The 15,455-nt window shown below is 29.2% G+C and overlaps 1 protein-coding gene across 1 annotated transcript; it reads left to right on the top strand.

The window, feature by feature from the left end:
• Positions 1-4,183: 4,183 nt before the first annotated feature.
• LOC126653481 (triacylglycerol lipase OBL1-like) lies at positions 4,184-13,135 on the top strand. Its single transcript, XM_050347382.2, has 5 exons — positions 4,184-4,549; positions 10,485-10,768; positions 11,429-11,456; positions 11,710-12,359; positions 12,588-13,135. The coding sequence occupies exons 1-5, from the start codon at positions 4,228-4,230 to the stop codon at positions 12,909-12,911; spliced, it is 1,608 nt and encodes a 535-aa protein (XP_050203339.1). The 5' UTR covers positions 4,184-4,227; the 3' UTR covers positions 12,912-13,135.
• Positions 13,136-15,455: the final 2,320 nt, after the last annotated feature.

Here is a 15,455-nt window from a genome sequence, read left to right as displayed (position 1 = left end):
TTTAGTGAAATTAAATTCAATTAATTAAATTTAGAAAAATTTAATTTAGGACTAATCACAAAACTATCCAAAAAAACCACTTATTTTTCAAAACTAAACTCACCAAGCCTAAAACCTTTTTTCCTAAAAATTAATCTTTTCACTTTTTACACTATTGTTGTTGCCTATAGAAAATACATAGTATATACATATTTGATATCTAAAAAGATACTTAAGAGCGGACAAACCGAATATTTTTAGATATTGAATGAACTTTTTTTAGTAAGTTTCAAATAAAACTTTTTTTAAGTACTGAATGAGATCTATCACAATCTTTTTTAATTACATTTCTCATAATTATGTTGTTTTCTCACGATGGTCTGTTTCTGTCCTGCAACATTTTAAGTATTTCTAGTTAGCTCGCCGAGTTTATCTTATTCCTTGAACTGTGTATTCATTTGGATTGAGAAAATAATTACAAATCGCCGGGCAGTAAGTTTTCTCCGAGTTTCCAATCTGGAAGCCCATCATCTTGTCGAGACTCTTTATATCGTCGAGCTGTTTTTAAAACAGTTTGTGTTTTCTCTTCAGCCTAAGTTTTTGAGTTTTACGTACCTAAAATTTTATTTTATAGAGCTGTTTTTGGATTTAGTTTCCTTTATGAAATGAAATTAAATATTAAAAACATATTTATCTTTATCATAATGTTATTATCGGTAGCAAAGAAAATGATATATATTAGAAAGTGTGTTAATCTAGTTGAGATCCTCAAGCATGTTTTCTATTTTTTTCTCTAAAATATTAAAAAAAACTTTTGAATAAAAATATTGGTATAAAATATAAAGAAAATGATAAAAATATATTTTTGTAAACAAACTTCTTCAGCATGTTTGTGTTGTTTTCTATAGAAAAAATTACAGAAAAATATCCAAAATCTGGAATTTTTTTACAATATATGTACTTCCAAAAAAGTTATTTAATATGCAAAAAGTTTTTAAAAATACGTAATATGTTTTCAATTTTTACGTACCGTATAAGAGATATATCAGAGATGTATAAGTAATGTATCGAATTTTTTATAGTGAAAAAAGTACATAAACTGTATAATTTTTTTATTTTTTAGATAAAATTGAGTTTTTTTTATTTAGTATGTATTTTTAAAAATTAAGTGATTTTTCGAGATAGTTTTATAGTTAACCCTTATTTCTACTTACTTGTGAGAATTGATTGTCCATTAGCCAGCTAAGTCTCGACAATAGAGATTATATTTGTTCATGAAATTTTTTTGGATAAACTCAGTCTATTGATGAGTGATATAATAAAAGAAGGGTCATTCGTAAATAAAAATATATTAATAACATAAATGAGTCTTTATAAAATATCTGAATATTTTTAATACAAAGATGAAAACAGATACTGATATTTACGAACATAAAATGTTATAAGAGATCAGTAAATCAATATGTAACATTTTTATAATTTGTTCATAACGTTTCATAAACGTTTCATATCTGAATCTTGTACAAGATAATATATATTTAATAAAGTTCAGATATTTTTGTATATATATTTAAGATAATATATATTTAACAAAAATGGATGAAGCTCATAAAATTCAAAAATTATAATGCAATTAGTAAGTATTGTTAAGATTATAGGTAAATAAATGTATATTTTTTTGATGAATGTAAATAAATATATTATACAGCAGCTTTTCTATTGTGGTTGCTGCCATTTAAATCTGCACATGGAAGAAGCAAATACGACAGCTTCAGCAGACTGATATATTGTTTCCTTATTTGTCCCAATAAGAATTCAGATATATTGTGACAAATTGCCCCAACAGAGTATTTGAACTCATCTGCCAATTATAGTTTGCATACAGAAGTGAAATTAAAGTTAAACAATATTGACAAGAAAATCTTTATTGTTTTGTCCAAATTCAAGTAATTAATCCATTTTTAATAAAAGAAAAAAAAAACAAAATCACAGAACTTCTTTTTGTAGGTTTTAGATGTCAGCAGAAGCAAGCAGATGAGCCATTGTTTCATGCATATATACATACACGTGCTTTATTCATGTTTCATTCATAGCAATCTTTTGATATGGCGGAACTAGGGAGGGTCGAAGAGGGTCGGCCGACCCTCCTCGCCGGAAAAAAATTAAAAAAAAAGATTTTTCGGATTTTTTCCCGTAGGGGCGGTAACCGCCCCTAGAAACCGCCCCTACATGTGTTAGGGGCGGTTTTTTCCGCAGGGGCGGTTAAAACCGCCCCTACAACTAAAAATTAACACATTTAAATTATTTTACAGCAGTTTATTTTTTTAAATAGGCAAATGTAAAATTTCGACCCTCCTAAATTAGTATCCTGGTTCCGCACACTAAGCAATGGCTCATCTGCGATCTCTAATTTTTAGATAGGACTAAAAAAATATAACAAGCCTCTTTTGAATATTTTGATGCTCACATAAATTCTAATTTAAGGAATAATTATTGCTGACAATATTATATCAATTAAAACGGATATTAAACACTATGTACCACTGAATTTATCTATTTTCACATTTTTTGCGATTTAAAACCAACGTTTAAAACTTTATAAAACAAATTCTAATCTTTTCAATTTTTATATTTTGTAGCCCAAACCCATTATTTGCTTATGTGACAGTCATATATTATTGATATATTAAATTCCAGTGTTTTAAAAAGTTTCAAATAAAATTCCAACGTTTCAGATTTTTGCAAATTGTAGCCTAAAAAAGATACAGAATGGCTGAAATTAGAATTTGGGCTACAATTTGCAAAAAATTGAAAAGGTTAGAACTTATTTCGTAAAGTTTTAACGTTAGGTTTACATTGAGAAAAAAGTGAAAAGTTAGGATTTATTTCGCCAATACTCTTATTAAATATCATTTTGTTACAGTCTTACAGAAAGGTCATTGAGTTATACCTTTTGTTATAATGGGAGGTTACCGTAGCCGCTTCAATTAAATTTAATTACAAATAAAATACTGAACTTATAGCAAAATTACAAAAAGATACTGAACTTATAGCAAATTTACAAAAAATACTAAATTATATCATTTGTTCAAAAAAAAAACATTGATTTATATTGTTTTCTGTAATTCCGACTAGCCATCTTAGCAAAATGCCGTGTTTTAGTGTGAGAATGGTGTGTTTCATGTGGGTGATCTTCCATTGTAATAAAATGTAAAAATGAGTGATTTTTTTATAATAAAATGAAGTTCAATATTCGTAACAACAGATTCAATGACCCATGGTATTTAATATTCCAAATAAAACAGCAAAAACTTAGTTTAAATCCTACAAATGTATGAGAAGATGGTGAACTTGTAATCCCAAATTGAAAAAAAAAACACTAAAAAAATTAATAAAATTTAAAATGCAATTTCGAAAGTTTAAACAACTGAGTTTGGCCAAAAGAGATATACATTGATCATATGATAAGAACATATGTATATAGATTATTAGTTCGTGTTTTCTTATAAAATTAGGCTAAAAAATTATCTAATCCACACACTTCAAATTGAGTTGAATTATAAAATACCACAATTCAAATTTTTAATTTAATTTCTTTTTATAACTTTTAAATTTGCATTAAGCTGTATACCCGCGTCATCAAATCAACTAAATCCTTCCTTGTGTTGGAAATGTTTTTTTACTAATACATTCTTCTGGTAGTATTAGATAACTTTAGTCAAAAGACATGATTATACACGAAATATAATTTACTTCGATCTCTGAAACACTTTTTCTTCCAAACAATTTATCTATCCACCATTTAATATTTTTGTCAAATATATTACAATCTTTAAATATTACAATTTGCTAATACACTCTCATAACTCATTCTAATCTAATCTAATGTGACACAATATTATTCTTTTACATCCACACAATTTATCTTACGTGACTTATACAGTTTTGTACTATATCAACTCCAAATTGTGAAAATATTTAGCAAAAATTCAGAAAAACAAAAAATGATAGTATATGATCATAATAATACTCATTTTGCCTAAAATTTACTTGCATGAGTCATGCATCAATTCAGCCAAAAGGTCACCAAACTCAGCCAGATGGCTCGATCAATAGAGACAACCAGTGACACGTACATTTCAATACCTGCATAAATAGCATAGCAACCATCTCCATGCTCACTCACAGTATCTCAAAGATTACTTCTTTGAGAAGAAGAAAAACAGTGAGTGATCGGAGCAAGCAGCCATGGATAAAACAAGGTCTCCATCGGGAGTTACAGGGCACATGGTTGTCCACCACGACGGCGGAAGCTTCTGGGACCTATTCAAGTTCGCTGTGTTTGGAAATATGGAAAGTGCGATGAAATTTATTAATATTTCAGCGGAAGGAACAACGATAATGGCTACCGCAGCTCGTGAGAGCCGATGGTATATTTCGGTTGCGATTTGCAAGATTCTTAAGCTTTTTGATCGCCCATTGGAGCTGTTTGGTCATGCGCTTGAGTTCTGCCTCAACTTTTATCATCAAAATGGTGGTTTCTTTGGCATCCCCCTTAACGCCCTATTATGTAACTTCTCTCTCTTTCTCTATGCTCTCTTTTTCTTTCTCTATATTTTTTTTGATAATTTCTTTCTCCACATTTATTATATTTATTTAAATTTATATAAAAAATATTACTATATTTAAATCCTTATAAAAAGGTCGTCTAATTATGGATTTATCATAGTAGGAGGTCATTATGCCTTAAAAACATAAAAACGCAACGTTTTATTATTTATCTATATTATATATAAAAACACGGAGGGGAGATTTACGTTAATGTCGTTATCATTTATAAGATTAATTATTAATTAAAAACTATTGAGCTAATCATTAAAATTAGAGTATTAACTAAAATAAATTATTATATTAAGATAAATTAGAGCATTAACCAAATTACTATATTAAGATAATTGTATAGATTACTAATTAAAATAAACTATTTTGACTATTTAATATATTTTTTTTAAAGATGGTAATCGACTCTTTAGAGTCTCAATTATTAGTTGGTTAATTGTATAAAATTTTAAATAACGTAAACTATTTCAATAAACTATTTTAATTTTTACTTTATATTTTCTATTAAAATTATTTATATTATAAAATTTGAGTATCAATTTTTTTTTAATAATTAAAACAGTCATCTAAGGTATTTAATAAGATGAATTATTCCAAATCAATCATTATTTTAAATTTTATTTGATAGTTTGACGAGTTATACTATGAGACACGTGTGAAACACGTAAAACAACACTAGTATAATAAAGAGGTATAATTTAATATATATTTTTTTTAACAAAAGGTGTAATTTAATATCTTTTTATAGTTTACGATAGATTCAATATTCTTGTTTAAGAATTCTAAATATTGTACTCCTTCTGTAATATAAACCGAGTGACGCATAAAGTTTAAAATCCACTATTTTAATAAGGTAAAATAATATTGTGACATACCAAAACTCTTATATATTACCATTTTTACTTAAAATTTCTCATCAATAAAATATTTTTTTCTAGTTTTTTTATTTATATAAATTTTAATTTTCATGTACTTATTTGTTTTTTAGTCCTTTTACTTATTTTTTTTTCTAATCACACAAAAGAATATGAAAATTGAAGATTAAATAAGTAGAGAGACGGGATGAAAACAATTTCGGATTAGAAAATTTCTAAATAAAAATAATAAAGCATGGAGGTCTCATAATGAGTTTTGTCTTGTCTAAATTTATATACCACTAGCTCATTTGCCATACATATACTAAAAATTTAAATATAAATGAATATAAATTAAATGACGAACTTTGACAAGATCGGCAAAATTGAACTTTAAAATTTAATAAAATCAGTCGCAAATTTTTATTATTTGACAAATTAATATCGATCTAGTTCTCCGGGTCTCAATTAAGTGTTATGAAGGGCTATTCTTTCTCGTCACTATGAATTTTTACAGCGAAGCTTGAAAGTTGTAACGACCATATGTGACGGAAAATTTATCTTCGCAATTGATCAATTGACCGAAGTCGCACTTTTAGCAACTATTTTTTCATTCGTTAAGAAGTGATTTTCTTGTAGTGACTAATGTCAACACCATAATACATACACCGAAATATATTTCTACAAAGTTATTTTTTTTTGGGTTTAATCTCTGTGATTTCTAATCCAGTAGTCTTGTAAAAATATTCCAATACCTTTTTAAACAGAAATATATTTCTACAAAGTTGTCATAAACATAACATTTTCTGAATAACACATTTGGATAAATTATTTATTATTAAGGATCAATTATTATAAATAATTTAGTGAAATTAAATTCAATTAATTAAATTTAGAAAAATTTAATTTAGGATTAATCACAAAACTATCCAAAAAAACCACTTATTTTTCAAAACTAAACTCACCAAGCCTAGAACCTTTTTTTCCTAAAAATTAATCTTTTCACTTTTTACACTATTGTTGTTGCCTATAGAAAATACATAGTATATACATATTTGATATCTAAAAAGATACTAAAGAGCGGACAAACCAAATATTTTTAGATATTGAATGAACTTTTTTTTAGTAAGTTTCAAATAAAACTTCTTTTAAGTACTGAGTGAGATCTATCACAATCTTTTTTAATTACATTTCTCATAATTATGTTGTTTCCTCATGATGGTCTATTTCTGTCCTGCAACATTTTAAGTATTTTTAGTTAGCTCGCCGAGTTTATCTTATTCCTTGAACTGTGTATTCATTTGGATTGAGGAAATAATTAGAAATCGTCGGGCAGTAAGTCTTCTCCGAATTTCCAATCTGGAAGCCCATCATCTTGTCGAGACTCTTTATATCGTCGAGTTGTTTTTAAAGCAGTTTGTGTTTTCTCTTCAGCCTAAGTTTTTGAGTTTTACGTACCTAAAATTTTATTTTATAGAGCTGTTTTTGGATTTAGTTTCCTTTATGAAATGAAATTAAATATTAAAAACATATTTATCTTTATCACAATGTTATTATCGGTAGCAAAGAAAATGATATATATTAGAAAGTGTGTTAATCTAGTTGAGATCCTCAAGCATGTTTTCTATTTTTTTCTCTAAAATATTAAAAAAAACTTTTGAATAAAAATATTGGTATAAAATATAAAGAAAATGATAAAAATATATTTTTGTAAACAAACTTCTTCAGCATGTTTGTGTTGTTTTCTATAGGAGAAATTACAGAAAAATATCCAAAATCTGGATTTTTTTTACAAAATATGTACTTCCAAAAAAGTTATTTAATATGCAAAAAGTTTTTAAAAATACGTAATATATTTTCAATTTTTACGTACCGTATAAGAGATATATCAGAGATGTATAAGTAATGTATCGAATTTTTTATAGTGAAAAAAGTACATAAACTGTATAATTTTTTTATTTTTTAGATAAAATTGAGTTTTTTTTTATTTAGTATGTATTTTTAAAAATTAAGTGATTTTTTGAGATAGTTTTATAGTTAACCCTTATTTCTACTTACTTGTGAGAATTGATTGTCCATTAGCCAGCTAAGCCTCGACAATAGAGATTATATTTTTTTTTATGTAAAATTTAGAGTCGAGAAATCAGGAAACGCACCCGAACATCTCAACTAGGTTGACACCTTCTTAGCGTATACATCATTTTTCTCGCTACCTTCAATAAAATTAAAAATAAAAATATATCATCCGAATACAAAAAGCTAGAAGCCAACAAAATTAACACACATCCTAAACAGAAACTATGTGCTAATTAAAAACCAATAAGTCAAATTCTATTAATCTTGGAACACCAGCTGCAAACCGAGGAAAAACTTGTCCAGTTGCCACAATGAATCCAATGACCCACCTTCAACCAAACCATTTGAAACAAAACTACATAAGCAGCAGCCATATACACTTGCCTCAAGACCAGCCGAAAAACAAGACCATCAACTATACTTGCAGCAGCAAAAAATCACTCACAGCAACCTGAAAACCTTCCAAGCTAAATCTGATGTCCCCAAATACAAGGAAGAATTAACAAATTCTAAACCTTTCTTTACCAGCAAAATCCTCATAAATGGACGTTGAACAAAATTCAGGAGCTTGATTCCACCAAATCGATCCTTGAATAGAGACTCCGTTACGAGCTAGCTTATCTGCAACCATATTACCTTCTCTATAAATATGAGATACAACAAACCGAATGCTACGAATATAAGATAGACAAGCAATCCACTTCAGTCTTAGTTTCCACGGGATTTGCCAATCTCTTCTCTTAAATAAATTCACCACATAAATTGAATCACATTCAAGCCACAAAGAATCAAAACCCATATCTTTGGCTTTTAAGACTGCATAAATTGCAGTTTCAATTTCAGCCCAAAATGCAAAATTAATTCCAAAATTGATAGAGAAGCAACCTTTACAATATCCTCTCGCATTTCTGAATATGCCTCCGCCGCCAGCAAACCCCTGAGTTCCCATAGCCGAACCATCTGTATTAATTTTAATCCACCCAGGTGGAGGAGGTCTCCAAAAAACAGAGATAACCTTTAAAGGTTTTTTAGGAACACTCTTGATTCTAAGCGTAGACAAAATGTTCAAGTCTAAAATAGAATTATTACAATGACGCTTTTTTAAAAAATCACATTCCTTCAAGGCACAAAAAAGTTTCCGAATGATATCCTGGATATTTGGTTGATGATCTTCAAAAATGATCAAATTTCTATGATTCCAAAGCAACCAGACCGTGGACACCACTGCCACATTCCAAACCACATAAACCTGAGGGCTAAAACTTTCTTTTGAAGCATCCAAAATCAAGGTTTTTAAAGATCCATCCACATTAATCTTCTTGCCAAATATTGAAGAAACTGTCTGCCAAATACTTTGAGAAAAAGAACAAGTAACAAAAAGATGGTCAACATCTTCTTTCGCCTTATTACAAAGACTGCAACGAGAAGCTAAAATAAAACCTTTTCTTTGTAAATTACTTTCCGTGGGCAAATGTCCAAGAAAAGCTCTCCAACAAGTCATTGATCTCGACGGTGGGAGAATCTCTTTCCAAAGAAATCTTGACCAAGGGACCGGATTTCTTGCTCCAATGTTCAAAATATAGGACAGATTAACTTTGAAATTTCCCTCCAAAGAATGAACCCACAAACAAGTATCCGATGTTGCATAAGAAGGGCTAACTAATATGATTTCATTGCTAATGTCTAAGGGAATAACATTTGGCAAACTCCACGATCCATCATAGAAGTCAGTCACTAGATCGGTCTTCTTAGACTGAATTGAATATGGCAAATTCATTCTATTTGCAACCGAAGGAACTAACCATTCATCAGTCCAAAAATTAAGCTTAGAATTTTCATCGATAATCCACTTACAGCTAACTTTTATTGAAGCATAAACATCCCTAATAGAACTCCAAATAGAAGAACCGATTGGATGTTGTTTGGGAACCCCAGAAATCGATAAAATTCGAGATTTTAAGACATTCAAAGGAAATATATCTGAACTGATCATATCCCAAGCAATCTTAGAGAGCATTGCTTTATTCATAGCCTGTAAATTTTTAATGCCTAACCCTCCATCTTTAATAGCACGACAACAAATTTTCCAAGGCACCGTAACCAATTTTGATTTCTCTATGCAACCGGTCCAGATAAAATTTCTCATACATCTCTCTAAATAATCAATGAGACTCTTAGGCCATTTGTAAACAGAGAAAGAATGTAACAAAGAGCTCGTTATAACCGAATTAACAAGAGTAACTCTTCCGGCCATAGATAAAGCACTACCCTTCCATCCCGAAAACTTATTCGTAATTTTGTCAGCGGTTTTTTGCAAATAAGATTTTCTAGGAGCACCAATAAAAAGAGGAACACCCAAATAATCAAAAGGAAGACTTCCTAGCTTAATACTCAGAACTGAAGTAAGTTTTGTCACTCTATGACAAAAAACAGAACTACCAAAGTAGGCAAAAGATTTATCCCAACTCACCCATTGACCCGAAACTGAGCCGTAAATATCAAACATTGATCTAATGATTTTAGCATAATATAAAAAATTAAAAAAATATTGATTAATAATAATTTTACATATATTATTCGTATATTTTATCTATTATAGTAAATTTATTAACTTATATATTACATATTATTAAAGAATAAATACTAAAAAAGTATAAATAAACATATTAATTTTAATTTTTTCAAAAAAAAATAATAATTTGTTATTTGATTTTTCGGTCGGTTCGGTTTATAAAAATCTAAAACCAAATTGAAAACCGAATATCAAACTTTTAGGTTGACAAAAATCAAATTAAACCGTTTCAACCAAAAAACAAAACCAATATTAAAATTTCGGTTTGGTTCGGTTCGGTTTTTCGGTTCAATTCGGTTTTTGCACACCCCTATGTAGGATAAATATTGTATGTACAGTGCCGGATCGTTTTGATAAATTTAATAAATTATAATAATTTGCAGTAAGGCTGAAAATACCAAGAAGAGGAACAGAGAATTTCATAAGTTTTATTGGGTTTACGGATCCACGAGTGGATCTTCAAAGGAGTCAACTGGTTTCACACCAAGCAGATGAAATGGTAATCAAAGACGCAGCTCCACATTTACTAAAAGAAGGACACAATCTAAGTGTTCAGTCACTGGTGGACCTAACACCTCTCATGGATCTCTGCATTATGGCGGCCAAGCTTGCTTATGAAAATACCGCAGTTGTTCATAAAGTTGTCACCAAAAGTTGGAAGGAAAGCATTCTTTTACCGTTATCTCTTTAATTAGCTTCTGTTTCTAGCTGGGAAATGTTCAAATATCCTCAACATCTTAAAAAAATTAACAATATAGGCCCTCAATTTTAATAAACGGGCTCTTAACGTCTCATTTATACGTCAAAATCAGGGATCTGATTACTCATTTTTAGAACGTTGGGAACATATTTGAATTTTTCCGGATGATGGTTTATTTGACCTTGGAGTCAAACTTAAGGGACATAAATAACTCTTTTCCCCTAGTTAATGGATGGGGATATACCAATTTATTTATTGAAGGAAGTATTTATTGGTAAATCATGGATGCATTTCGCGATCAATCGGTGGAAGGCATTACTGATGGATTTTGGCAAATTCCATCGTTAATTTGTTGTTTTGTAGTTTTATGATTCGGTCATTTTAATTTTATATTTTTAAAATTTTATTAACTCGGTAAAATTGATTTCGGTAAAAATTTTGGTTATTTGTTAGTTTGTTTAAAAAGATAAGATAAATTAGTTACTTATTGATTAATTTTTAATCAAACTGGCCGTTTGCTCACACTTATTTTCTAATATTTCTTTTAAATTTTTAATTTTAGCATTGCTTAATCAACCCTCTTTATTCATAGCATCTAACGGAATTTTTGTTGTTCGACAGATGCACTTCGTGGCCGATTACCAGGGCATGAATTGTAAGAATTGAAACCTTATTTTTGTATTAAATACTTGAATAATATCTAAATTTATCCATTTAATTAAAATTGAAATAAATTTTTTAATTTGTACCTTTTTAGTACTCAGTTTTTCATTTATGCTAGATGTAATTTTAAAAAAATGATAATGTGACCACTAATATGACAATACATTTCAAAACTATATTTTTGCTTTTGCTTTTGTTTTTATTTTCATTTGTATCTTTCTAACGGCTATTTTGATTTTATGAAGATTACACATGTAAAAGGGACACTCATGCATTTATCTTTTGCGACAAGAAAGAGGATGCAAACTTGATAGTGATAAGCTTCAGAGGCACGGGACCATTTACGATGCGAAATTGGTGTAGTGATTTCGATTTCTCTTTAGTTCAATTCGGAGATGCCGGATCTATCCATGTCGGATTCTTAGAAGCAATGGGTTTAGGTCATAGGCATCATCCACCATCCTTTGGATTTAGCCTTCAGGCTAGGCCAGTGCTAATTGGATCCGATGAATTCGACTTTAACCGTGATGGTGTTTATTCACGTGCGTTAGGACGGCTTCGGGATTTAATAAAGGAACACACAAAGGCGAAAATTGTAGTCACTGGTCATAGCTTAGGTGGTGCACTTGCAATAGTTTTTGCGTGCCTTCTTGTGATACAGAATGAGATAGAGGTGCTGGATAGATTGCTAAATGTGTATACATATGGACAGCCTAGGGTTGGAGATTTTGATCTTGCCTTATATATGCAGAGCCGTCTTAACTTTCCTAGTCGGAGGTATTTTCGGGTGGTTTATTGCAATGACATTGTGCCTAGGGTTCCGTTCGATGATGTCTTCTTCACTTTCGAGCATTTTGGTATTTGCGTTTACTATGATAGCTTCTACTTCGGCTACGTACGTATTACTTTATTTCCATTCTTTCAGTTCGTATGTGGTACCAAAAATTTAATTTTCATAAAATCTACTTGCTTTTTAGACACTTCAAAATTTAGCAAAAAATTAAAATTTTGTTATACTAAAATGGATTAAAAAAATTTAGTACCTCTGAAATTTTTATTATGTTGATGAAAGAATGCAGTTACTCTACTAATACAATATTTGTTCTATTTTGGAATTTTGAAGTTCACGAAAGAGGAGCGGACTAGAAATTTCTTCGGACTAGGGAACGCGATCAACATGCACATAACAGCCTGGTGGGAGCTAATGAGAAGTTTCATAACAGGTTTATATTTGGTGCATGGTGCTGAATACAAAGAGACTTGGGTCTCTATTGCTGGTAGAGTAGCAGGACTCATTCTCCCTGGTATTTCTGCTCATAGTCCTGTTAATTATATTAACTCGGTCCGCCTCGGACGACAACTTAAGCATCCATTGATGTCTCTACAACAGATCGCAGCCGGTCAATACATGGATGATGATCGTTCTAATGTTAAGACATGTCATTAAAAGTAATTTAGCATTTCTGCAAATAATAAATAAAGGGTCTATGCATATTTGAATAAAAGGGTACCTGTTGTTGGGGGACAGATTGCCTGCCTAGCTAGCTGGGGTTTATGCATACATGAGCTTGTTGGTCTCGGTTAGTTAGTTGTTTTTTTAATTTTCAGTTTAATCAAACTGATGTAGTTCAACAGAAATAAATTGAATGTTTGGAAATCTTTTGGGTTTTAGTCTTTTTCGTTTTATCTAGTTTGATTTTTGCTTTGTATTTTACGACAAGAAACGAGAATCCAAATGCTTGATTGGTAGAATCGAGAATTTACCGAATCGTAAAATTTAATTTATATTTTTAATATTAGTTAGAAAGAATATATGCTTCCTTAAAGTGTATATGAATTTATAAAATTTTAACTGTCTGTAAATATAAAAAGTAAAATTTTAACAAATATTTTTAGCAAAAGTGTTTAACGAGTACACAAGTTTTCTTCATGGCGATTCAGGTTTATTTCTTCTTATTCCAGAGTTTTACTTTTGTTAGTTAATTAGTTTTAGTTTGAAAATCGATTTTACTAAATGGGACTATGCATTGGTAAAAAAGCCAAACAACGCCACTGGAAGATATATTTAAACTTTTTTTCACTGTAATTTATATAAATAATTATATTTGAAACTGAAAATTAAATTAAAGTTATTTTTTTTAAAGATATGGCCTAAAAAGAAAAAATCGAAAAAAATGAAATGTTGTTAGATGAGCAAGTTTTATTTTTACCAAAACTAAAGTAAAAATTGTTCTTGTTTCACAATTAAATCCTGTATACTTATGACAAATCATTATTTTAGCCAAAAATATTTGAGTGATTTCTTTTGATTATCAAGCTTTTAGATTAAATATATTCTACTATCGAATTGGAATTGATATCAATAATATTTTTTAGTATTAAAATTGGAATATAACCTTTGTTTTCTCTCTCTAATTTTAAAGGTAATATTTTCTAAAAAAATGAGGTAGGGTCGGGCACCCCCGGGCCCTACCTTAGCTCCGTCGTTGGCTATAAGGTATAACAAAAGAAGCCACCACCACCCGGTTAAATCAAGATAAACTTTAACGTAATTTTCAATCTCAATGGTGCATTCATGCAGTTGGTATCGTATAAATTCTTCGAATTTCATTATTCTCTCAAGTTCACTGTTTTTCAAATATAACACCACCTGAAATTGTAAATTTTTTTTGTGTCAAGCCATTCTTATCGCTTCTCAACTAGATTGATGTAAAATACTCGTCAAAGATATTGTGTTAAGTGTGATGTTTACAACACAAACAAAACTGAATTGTCAGCGATAATTACAGTTATTATATTAGATGCCATTCGTTTATCGTCATGCTTCAGTTCTCATACTTTTTTACAAACAGAAGTCTAGAAGTCTTTTAAATTCAAAACTCATGGAGTAAAGTAATTTATGAGTGCATAAATGTTTATCTACCAATCACCATTCTACATAGAAGGTAGATAGAAATATACCATGTCTAATTATTATTTTTAGGAAAAATAACAAAAAACAAGAAAAACAAGAAAAAATTATAAAAATACATACTTTTCAAAAAATTTACATTTCATACCTAAAACTTTTACAAAAATACGAAATATGTTTTCATTTTTAACGTATTGTATCAAAATGTATCTGAGATGTATTAAAAATGTATTTTTTTAATAGTAAAAAAAGTACATATTATGTAATTTTTTTGATTTTTAGGTACAGTCATTTTTTTTGACTAAATATGTATTTTTGTAAATTAAATAATTTTCTAGAATAATTTTTGTGTACATAATACCTTTTATAGCAATTGAGCTACTAACTTATTGGTTTTAACCATTTGAAGGTAATAATAATCTTTACCATATAGCATATATCAAAATAATTTTAAATCTCAATAAATGTTACCAAATTTAATTTAAGAACTAGGCTTATTATACCCATCACCAAATAATCTCTCCAAGGAAGAATTGCAATTTTTAAATTTATTTTAATGACTTATAAAAGTTTAGACATGCAATAATACATAAATTTTATAAATAAGAAAATAACACAGAAATACAATTATATTAAAATATAGAGGTTGGATCAAAATTGACATTTATATTTTATTAAGGAGAAAATAACAAAAATATTCAAAAAAAGGAAGAAAATAACAAAAATGCTAAGTTTGTTGAAAAATTACATGAGCACCTAAAAAAGCTAAAAGTTTACATTTAATACCTTACCAATGAGGATGCAACACATGACACACTCAAAACAAATAAAAAAAAGTCAAAACGCGTCAGAATGGGTCAAAAACGCGTCAGAAACGCGTCTGACATACGTTTGACACGCGCGTCAGTCACGCGTCAGTCACGTGTCAGTTTGTCGAAATTATTCACATGTATCATTTATGTATCCGCGATGTATCGGCAATGTATCAGAAACATATTTAATTATCATTTTCTCTTATTTCTAATACAAATATATATGTATATATACACACAAACACACATACTATTTATATCTATTATT

Source organism: Mercurialis annua, linkage group LG6 (genome assembly GCF_937616625.2).
Source record: "Mercurialis annua linkage group LG6, ddMerAnnu1.2, whole genome shotgun sequence".
In the NCBI taxonomy this organism is placed as follows: Eukaryota; Viridiplantae; Streptophyta; class Magnoliopsida; order Malpighiales; family Euphorbiaceae; genus Mercurialis; species Mercurialis annua.
This window is presented reverse-complemented; position numbering and strand designations above follow the sequence as displayed.

Coding starts and splice junctions, on each gene's coding strand:
- LOC126653481 (XM_050347382.2), top strand. CDS start 4,228: ATGGATAAAACAAGGTCTCCATCGGGAGTTACAGGGCACATGGTTGTC. Junction 4,550..10,484: donor CCCCCTTAACGCCCTATTAT/GTAACTTCTCTC, acceptor AATAATTTGCAG/TAAGGCTGAAAATACCAAGA. Junction 11,457..11,709: donor CGATTACCAGGGCATGAATT/GTAAGAATTGAA, acceptor GATTTTATGAAG/ATTACACATGTAAAAGGGAC.